We start from the raw sequence: 10,432 nt of genomic DNA on the forward strand, positions 1-10,432 counted from the left end.
TCGTTTCTTCTCTTTCAAGGCCCTGTACCAATCTGAACACACACCAGCTGACCGGTTTTATTTTTTTAAACCGGTCGGGGGATGGAAACGCACAACATTATTATCGTCAGATATCTGTGGAAGGTTAGAAACACGCTGCTTAAAGGAACAGTTCGGTTTAATATGACGCTGCATTCGACTGAAGGTCATAACTCGTAATTTCCTACACTTCCGATCGGCTAAAAACCAAAAGAAACCGCTCCCTCGACTCGGAAATTCCTACTTCAGCAAATGACATAACACCGACAAGTAGCACTTCTTATCTTTAAACGAGGTATACTGTATAAATATATATTCTTCTCATCACTGTAGCCGCTCCAGACCGGAGAACATGGCGGACTGTGTGCAGCTCTCTCATGGGAGGAGACATGCTAATAAGGCAGAGTCCGTCACCAGTCGTGGGCGGGGCTTGTCCCAACGTGACGTCACAACGGATAGAAAACGCACACGACCCCTTTTGAGACACTGTTTATGATTCATGGGGAATATATATATATATATATATATATATATATATATAGAAGCAGTGGGTGGATTTTTACCACTGTCGGGCGGTTGTGTACACACACTGCCGACACACGTTTACGTCCAAACGCCGTCCCCTTCAGAGAATTAACCTGATCTTTATATCACTTATCACTAATCTGTATATCACTCTTCATTATATAAAGAATTTGGGAAGGATTTTTCAGAACCGGCGAGTCCAATCTGGCAACCCTAAATCTCTCTGTGAGCTTATGTGAAATATACATAGTTTATCCATAAAAGTACATCCCTAAAATACACGTCCCTCAAAACTTCAGAAAAAATTCTGCGACGTGATTCCATCGAAAATAATGAATCATTTAAATTATTTTCGGTATAACCTTGCAACTTTAAGTCCAGGGGGATCATCTTTTTCTTTTTTCTTTTAAGTATATATATATATATATATATCTCATCCCTCTCTTCAGAGGACAAAAAGGATGTTGTTAGCAGTATAGAAAGATAATCAACCAAAAACAAGACATTTTGACAGCAGAACCAGAAAGCATTAGTGTGTGTGTGTGTGTGTGTGTGTGTGTGTGGGTGTGGGTGTGTGTTAGCAAGCTCACATGTCTGTAAATGATTCGACTAGCATAAAAATTGTTGTTGAAGATTCAGACAATGGCATGTGAAGTTCATTCCTGGATCCTGAGCTGGGTCTGGAAATGCATGAAGATTCAACACACACACACACACACACACACACACACACACACACACGCTGTACTGAGGGTGAGCAATCAGGCTGTGCCGTGTCATGTGACTGGATTCGATTAGAGCGGCACACAAACGTCGTTCATCACTGATATTAACAGCTTCATCTGCCGGTGCTGTGTGTGTGTGTGTGTGTGTGTGTGTGTGTGTGTGTGTGTGTGTGTGTATGTGTGTGTGTGTGTATGTTTGAGATATTCAGATCTGTTCTTCCCAAGCTTTAGCATTCACACTATCAACTTTCATTCCAAAAGGTTAGCGTGTATCGTGAATGTGCGTCCATCTTTGCCTCGCTCTTTACTGATTTTTTTTTTCTTCTTCTCCTTCTTTTCTCGTTTCTTCTGCTTTCTAAGTATCCTTTCATCATTATTACATCATTCCCAGACTGATTTTAAAGACCTGTGCTGTAGTGAGTGGGTACCTGAGGACAGACCGTGAATCCAGCAGCAAAAATAGATAGAGTTGTGGCTCCATCTAGTGTCGATGGAGTGACGTTTCTTTTTTATGGCAGCCGTACTGCCGTCTCTGTGCTGTGTGTATCAGGGACGTGTAGATCAGTAGGCACGGAGGCACGGGGAAAGCTCATGCACCAGGTGCACGTTTCCGAGAATCCGGCGACCTAAATAAATAAATAAATAAATCAATCAATCATTGCCGGCTGGTTTGATTCCTCTCTGCTCGTCCTTCACAGCGGTCCGGAACGACCGGAACAAGAAGAAGAAGGAGGAGAAGAAGCCGGAGTGTTCCGAGAGCTACGTGATGAGTCCCGACACGGAGCAGATGATCGAGCGCGTGAGAAAAGCTCACCAGGACACCTTTCCGTCGCTGTGCCAGCTGGGCAAATACACCACGGTGAGTGAGACGCACCATCAGGGGGCGCTAGTCCTGTGACGACTCGGCAGTCTGTGCCGTGACGAAGCTCGGCCGTGACGTGACGTGCTTTCTCGTCTTGTCCTGTAGAACAACAGCGCCGATCACAGAGTCTCTCTGGACGTGGACCTGTGGGACAAATTCAGCGAACTTTCCACCAAGTGCATCATCAAAACCGTGGAGTTCGCCAAGCAGCTGCCCGGCTTCACCACGCTGACCATCGCCGATCAGATCACGCTGCTCAAAGCGGCCTGCCTCGACATCCTGGTGAGACACACACACACACACTACAACAACTACACTAACAATACACACTATCAAAACAGCGTAACGTTCGTGTCCTGTCCCGTCCTCGTATCCCGTCCTCTCCCGTCTCAGATTTTGCGGATCTGCACGCGCTACACTCCGGATCAGGACACCATGACGTTCTCGGACGGACTGACGCTGAACCGGACGCAGATGCACAACGCCGGATTCGGGCCGCTGACCGACCTCGTGTTCGCCTTCGCTAATCAGCTGCTGCCGCTGGAGATGGACGACGCGGAGACGGGCCTGCTCAGCGCCATCTGCCTGCTCTGTGGAGGTACTGCGGGGCTTCATTAACGCGTTCGAGGTTGGATAGCGACTAACTGCTGTGAGACAGAGACGGGGTGATGTTTTAGCAGGATTACAGTCATCAAAATCCACATCCGAGCTGAAATGGGTTTTACTCCACTGCACGTGCAGCTAAAATGATCCAAATATTAGGCCATTTTACACCCACTCAAGAGGCAGAAAATGAGACACTCTGACCAATCAGAATCAAGAATACAACAGCACTGTGGATATATTATGCATAAAAACCTCCAAAATGAATTCAGTGCAATTAGCCCCGCCCCCATGAGTACGACTGTTAGGGGGAAAACAATTGGATCCTTTAGTACTGTAACAGTGACCAGTTAATAGCTTATATAAAACCTCCTCATGATTGCCACCAATAATACTCAGGGGGTGGGGCTAATAGCACTGATTATTTTTTCTGATTAGTTGTGCATAGTGCATCATACAGTATTCTCTCTCTCTCTCTCTCTCTCTCTCTCTCTCTCTTTTTTCTTTTCTCTTTCTGTACAGACCGTCAGGACTTGGAGGAGTCGGACAAGGTCGACATCCTGCAGGAGCCGCTGCTCGAAGCCTTGAAGATCTACGTGAGGAGGAGGAGGCCTCATAAACCACACATGTTCCCCAAAATGCTGATGAAGATCACAGACCTCAGGAGCATCAGCGCTAAAGGTGAGGAACGAGAATTAAACAAACGACGACCAAAAAAGCAGACGCTTCCTCCAGGCAAAAGCTTTAGTCTTGAGGAAACGTCCAGCCTGATTGGACGTCCTTTTAAAAAAAGACTTCATTTATGTACAGTTTCAATCAGAATGATTCCACCCCCATTGCAGATCAAACACCATCTCTCTTCCTCTCTTTCCCTGTCGTTCACCAGGAGCGGAGCGAGTGATCACGCTGAAGATGGAGATCCCCGGCTCCATGCCTCCACTCATCCAGGAGATGCTGGAGAACTCGGAGGGTTTAGAGGGCAGCAGCATGAATCCTCCCGGCAGCTGCAGCCCGAGTCTCTCACCCAGCTCAATACACAGCAGCCCGTCAACACACTCGCCCTGAATCTCTCTCGCACTCTCACACACACACACACACACACACACACACACATACACACACACTTATGTTAAGCATGCTCGCCCTGAACATGCTCCACGCACGCATACAAGTCAGAGAGCGTAGTTTCAGGACAATAATGTGTAACATGGCTGATTGAGAAGCTCAACACACACACACACACACACACACACACACACACGCGCGCACACACACAGGCTGAGCCTGAGTCACACTCGCATTACGAGCAAGATGTGTGCTTCAGTGGAACTCCTGAGGTACCGATCTGATCTAAAGCAGCTTGCACGCTTGGTTGAAACCGATTCCGATCTAATCCCAGATGGAGGATTCTGATCAGCAGCGTGGAGAAGGACGTGAGCTTGCGGACCTGGTGCACGCTCCGAGGGACCTTTCCTATTTCCGGATGTACTCTACAGTGACGTTTTTGGATTCCCTCATCTGCAGATTTACCAAACGATGAGACGGCATCCTAGAGACACAGGACGTCCGATGTCCAAAAGTCATCAGGGACATTTATTATTATTATTATTATTATAATAATTTTTTTTTTTGTTTTTTTTGTGTTCGTTCATTTTCTTTTCTTACAAAAAAAAAGGATATATGAATATATGAATATCTATATTGACAGAAAATGAGATGATTCAAAAAAATTGTGTCGATGCAGGAAAAAAAAAAACAAACAAAAAAAAACCCCCACCTCTCACATTTCCTCTTATTTGTCCCGAGAGACGAATAGAGTTCAGTTCTGCTCACCGTCTCGGTTCACTGCAGAAGAAGATTGTTGTGGATGTTATGGTGATGTTTCTACGCCGTTCACTCAAGATTCTGAACAAATCTCGCCTTTATAAATCAAACTGGGCGGGGCCAGGGGCCGGGGGGTAGTATGGGCGATGGGTGAAAAAAAAAAAAACCCCAAACATAGCTAAACACGGGAAATTATTCAGCTGGTCGTCAGTTTGTTTGATTCAGAAGATGAGCGAACGCGTTATTAAGGACTGTGAGTAGTGATGAAGAGAAATCTAGGTTTACGAGAGCACAGGGGTGGACAAATGATCAATTTATTAGCTAGCTCCAGTGCTATCTCGCGTTTTGGTTGCGTGGAATCGGGGTTAAAAAGCTGTAGCTAACGTAACATAACAATAACGTACTACGACTAGCTAGTTAAACGCATTAATACAGACTAAGACATGAACAAGTACGTAGCCAGTTTTCATATCCTGTCATGATCAGATTTATTGATCGCGTTTTAACGAAGTCCCCGGCTACCGATGTTGTCCACCCCCGGTGAACAAAACCGTATCCGACCCCCAGACAAAACGTTTTAGACCAACGTCAGCATTTCTTCACGTGAAGCGTAGCATTTCGTATCTTTTACAGTGCAATCGAATTCGGAAAGCCCGCCCCCCCCCGCCGTCGGCAGAGAGATTATTCCGCTGCCTCGTTCACACAACCGCAACACTGCCTCGGTTTTTCTTTATCGTTCATGACCGCCTACAACACCACTGCCTCTGTGAGACAATCACTTTTCCTGTAGCGCCCCAAGAATACCGCCGCAGCGGGCGACGATGGAGACCGGGATCGAGTGTCACGAACACCGGAGTTACGTCATGACAGGAGCGAGTCTGTTAGTGAAAGAGAATTCGATTCATTGAACCCCGCCCCCCCCTCCAAGATGTTGCTGCAAACGAACACCAAACTGGCCTTTGAACTTCATCCACCGTCCAATCCGCCGACACGTCATGGTTTTTACGTATTCGCTACAAACTTGCAGCGATCCGGTCCCGATCCCAGACTTTTACCGCCACGAGCATTTAAAATCTACGACACGTGCCGCTTCCCTCCGATCCGATCCTGCTTTCCGCTGTAGACACGCGTTAACGAATCGTCACTGTACCCGTGTGCAATACCTCTTCCGAAAAAAAAAAAACAAACGAAAAAAAATCGAATCAAGACGCTTGAAAGACTTCCACGTTTCACTTTGACTATGCACGCGACTTGCACAGAAACCCGAATCGCGGTGTGTTCGGCTTCCTCTGGACTTCCTTCCCGTGTTTCGTGAACGTGAGCGTGAGCGTGATGACGTAAGGACACTGCCCAAAAAACTTTCACTGCCAACGAGCCACATCATTTCAGACGTCTTAAAACACGTCAAAGTCACACGGCGTCCAGCACAAGGACATCGATCTGTTCTGTTCGGTTCTGTTCTGTTCTGTTCGGGTCTGTTCGGGTCTGCTCCAACACTTGTTACACATTCAAACGCACAAATATTGTTTCTCTTGTATCGTGAACTGGATGATGAAAATAATCTTTATTAAAGACTGATGTTTTGTGTGTGTTTCTGATCACGGCGAAAGCGTTCTGTTCTTTTGACGCGGCTCGATTTTAAACGTCGGGGAAATGTTGTATAATAGAATTTTAACGGAGTTTACAACGAAGCATGAGTTTTACGTGTAAGCTTACAGGAAGTGACCATAAGGCGCGGGTGATGTTAAAAAGCACTATGGTCATCTGGGGTTTTTTTTTGGACGTACAGTGTACAGTGGTGCTTGAAAGTTTGTGAACCCTTTAGAATTTTGTATTTTTCTGCATAAATATGACCTACAACATCATCAGATTTTCACACGAGTCCTAAAAGTATACAAATGAGCAAAAATATTATACTCGGTCGTTTATTAATTGAGGAAAATGATCCGATATTACATCTCTGTGAGGGGTAAAAGTATGTGCACCTCCAGGATTATCAGTTTAACCTGAAGGTGAGATTAGAGGCGGGTGTTTTCGGTCAGTGGGATGATGATGATCAGGTGTGAGTGAGCGAGCGATCTGTTTTTATTTAAAGAACAGAACAGATCTATTAGAGTCTGATCTTCACAACACGTGTTTGTGGGAGTGTATCGTGGCACGGACGAAGGAGGCTTCTGAGGACCTCGGAGAAGAGTTGTTGATGTTCATCAGGTTGGAAAAGGTCACAGAGCCATCTCTGAAGAGTTTGGACTCCACCGGGCTACAGTCAGACAGATTGTGTACAAATGGAGGGAATTTAAGACCACTGTTCCCCTCCACAGGAGTGGAGACCAACGAAGATCTCTCCAAGAGCAAGACGTGTAATAGTCCAGAGGTCACTGAGGAATTCAGGGTAACTTCTAAACAACTAAAGACCTCTCACACATTAACATTAGAAAATGTTCATGAGTCCGTCATCAGGAGAACTCTGAACAACAACGGTGTGCATGGCAGGGTCGCGAGGAGAAAACCACTGCTGTCCAAAAAGACCATCGCTGCCCTTCTGCAGTATTCTAAAGATCACGTGAGGCCAAAATAGAACATTTTGGTTTAAATGAGAAGCGTTATGTTTGGAGAAAGGAAAACACTGCATTCCAGAATAAGAGCCTCATTCCATCTGTGAAACATGGTGGTGGTAGTGTCATGGTTTGGACCTGTTTTGCTGCATCTGGGTCAGGACCGCTTGCCATCATTGATGGAACAATGAATTCTGAATGATACCAGCAAACTCTAAAGGAAAATATCAGGACATCTGTCCATGAACTGAATCTTAAGAGAAAGTGGGTCATGCAGCAAGACACCGACCCTAAACACACACACATTGTTCTACTAAAGAGCGGTTAAAGAAGAATAAAGTGAACGTTTTGGAAGTTCTGACCTTAATCCGGTAGAGATGTTGTGGAGGAACCTGAAGCACGCAGTTCATGTGAGGAAACCCACCAACATCCCAGAGTCGAAGCTGTCCTGTACTGAGGAACGGGATGAAACTCCTCCGAGCCGATGTGCAGGACCGATCAACAGTCACCCCGAACGTTTCTCTGCAGTTATTCCTGCACAAGGGGGTCACACCACGTACTGAAAACAAACCTTCACATACTTTTACCCACTCAGATATGGAATATTGGATCATTTTCCTCATAAATAATGACCCAGTATAATCTTCTCATCTCATGTGTTTAATAGGGATCTCTTTATCTACCTTCAGGACTTGTGTGAAAATCTGAATGCAGATGTATATATATATACAATTCTAAACAGTTCACAGACTTTCAAGCCACACTGCCTATATGAGAATATTCATGACACATCCCATTTCCGTTGTAGTGCAGTTTGATTCCTCTTGATTTTCTGCCTCCAAAGCTACAGCAAAGACAGACAACCTTCACGTCTCCATCTCAAAGATGGAATTTAGGGAGGATTAAACCTTGGGAGGAACCAACTCGTCATGGGTAATCTATACGCTGGCAGAAGTTCGATTCAGTTAGAAATCATGACAGTATGCAAATGTAAAAGTTAAAGACAAACAATACTGAGTGTGTTGATAGCTGACTTAAAGTTTTTTTTCATGAGCACAAACGTCTCAAAATGTACACTGAAATGCTTGCTGTAAGCCTCAGGCAGTCCGTACAGGAGTTTGCGGCTTTTTTTCCCTCCAAATTGCGATGCAACTTGCGGAGATTTTTTGAAGATCTTTTTGCGGGAAACTATCTGAATTAGCACAATTGCAATCGCTCGAAATTGTTCTGCACGTTCTTTCACTGTGAAGTTTGTTGGTAAATGAGACCTTTTTAACTGTACTCATGTTCCACGCACAAATCTACGAGGGCTTCGGCTGAAATCCCAGATTCCAAATCTGCGGGAGATCTGCGGTCATTTAAAAAAAATCGCAAGCTCCTGCGACTGTTGCGGAGTTCCTTGATTTCTGTGATCGCAAAATCCTGGAGGGACCGGGCTCAGGTACTTTACAGGTTTGCAATACAAAACCGTGCTGAGCCTCCGCAGGAAGTAGAGTCGCCGCCGAGAAGATGTCACCGCTGTCATTGTCCTATAGATCAAAAAGCTACAACTATGGACTTTGAGGTTGGTCTTAATTATGAATTTGGGAGGAGATTTTGCAGGCACGGTAATCATTATAACGGCAATATATAAACGATTGTAATGAATATACTATAATAAAAAAACACAGCTGGGTAAAAACAAAGTGAGTAAAGATGACGACACTGCCGGGCCGTAGACATCCGAGTTGTGGTGAACGGTGTGTCACGTGAGCAGCTTTTCTCCATATGAGCACAACAGAAGCTTCAAGCAGTACTTTTTTCTATATAAATGGTGGGAAAAACAGTGTGAGAACACCCTTAGTGAACTAAAACGGTGTTATATTTGCATGCATTTTGAAATCATGAGCGACAAACATTGAAAAGCATGGACTAGAATGAACTTGACTCCAGTGCTAGCTGATAAACTGAGCTGTTACAGAGAAAATGCTCTGGTTTTAACTAGCTAGAAGTAGCATTAATCGTTAGTAATACCAAATTAGCTAACTGAAACGTTATCTACCCCATTCGGGTCATGTCAACATGCCTACCAGGCCCAACAAGCTAAACCTAAACTCTAAAAACCCAATACTTTTAGCGTGTACACAGTATAATAAAGCGTCGTTGATAAATAAACAATGCCGTATTCAAGTAGATGCTGATAATGCCGATGATGATGTCTACACTGCCAACAAGTCTAGTCCTTGTAGACTTTTGACCTTGCCGTGACCTTTACCTTGGCTGGATCGGTTCCAGAATCGAATCAGCTGATCATTATATGGAATGGTAACTCCATTTAAATCCTACAAACATTGAACGACTCGTTCCTGAGATCTTGCACTAACGAGAATCTCAGACTGACGCACAGACAACCCAGAACGTACTCAAAGAAGGAGTATACGCTATAGCCCGGTTCACACTGCGCCGACAGACGCAGACAGGGCTAACAGACCGGTCTGACAAAACCAGACATACGTGTCTGCATATCCAGGGCTTGAAGTGGGGAAAAAGTTCCAGTACTCCACTTATTATTCTTATTCAATTATGCACATTGGCGTGTGTATCGGCCGGTATCGCTAATCATGTAAGCCTTACATTCTGGATTTCTACAGTGAAGGGAGAAGGGGAAAAAAGGAAAAAGAGGAAAAGAGAGGAGAAATAAAAAGAAACAAGTGATTTATAGTCATCTGGTTTGCATTGGAATGTTCTAACCCCAGCACTACTGAGCTGCCACTGTTGGGCCCTTGAGCGAGGCCCTTAACCCTCAACTACTCAGACGTATAAACGGGATAAATGTAAGTCGCTCTGGATAATGGCGTCTGCCAAATGCCGTAAATGTAAATGTCTTTAATGGCCTTTTCTAGTGTAAGGTCAGTCTCTTTCAACAATTGAAACCTTACTCTTTTGTCTCGTACTCATTTGATCTCGAATCAGACGGTCACAGAAAGCACCAAAGTTACACGACTGAATTTTCAATCTTATATTAGACATATTGTTCAATCGATTCTGACTCCTTACAGTAAGTAATCTGTAATGTGTATTGTTGAAACCTCTAGCCCAATACCGAGTGTGTAATGCCTTTTATTTCCCTCCTTCACCATATGAACTAACAACTGACTGACGTGCTCTGGACTGTTATGTTATACTGCCCTCTAGTGGTTACATTAATATGTAGAATATATATTAATGCAGGCATACATTGGCTCCACTTGTCCCACTACAGCGACGCATCACTCTAAATCAATATTTCGGACCGATCACATGTTTATCCTTTTATCCATTGAAAGTTTCTCTCCTGATGT

The 10,432-nt window shown here is 44.6% G+C and overlaps 1 protein-coding gene across 1 annotated transcript in view; it reads left to right on the forward strand.

Moving 5' to 3' along the window:
- rarab (retinoic acid receptor, alpha b) overlaps window positions 1-6,155 on the forward strand; it is an 11,135-nt gene extending 4,980 nt beyond the window's left edge. Inside the window, exons 2-6 of the mRNA XM_053617986.1 lie at window positions 1,967-2,127; window positions 2,236-2,412; window positions 2,524-2,728; window positions 3,256-3,414; window positions 3,620-6,155. Of these exons, the coding sequence (XP_053473961.1) occupies window positions 1,967-2,127; window positions 2,236-2,412; window positions 2,524-2,728; window positions 3,256-3,414; window positions 3,620-3,798 (881 nt within the window). The 3' untranslated portion in view covers window positions 3,799-6,155. The remainder of the gene's footprint in view (window positions 1-1,966; window positions 2,128-2,235; window positions 2,413-2,523; window positions 2,729-3,255; window positions 3,415-3,619) is intronic.
- The last annotated feature ends 4,277 nt before the right edge of the window (window positions 6,156-10,432 follow it).

Source organism: Ictalurus furcatus, chromosome 2 (assembly GCF_023375685.1).
Source record: "Ictalurus furcatus strain D&B chromosome 2, Billie_1.0, whole genome shotgun sequence".
Taxonomy (NCBI): domain Eukaryota; kingdom Metazoa; phylum Chordata; class Actinopteri; order Siluriformes; family Ictaluridae; genus Ictalurus; species Ictalurus furcatus.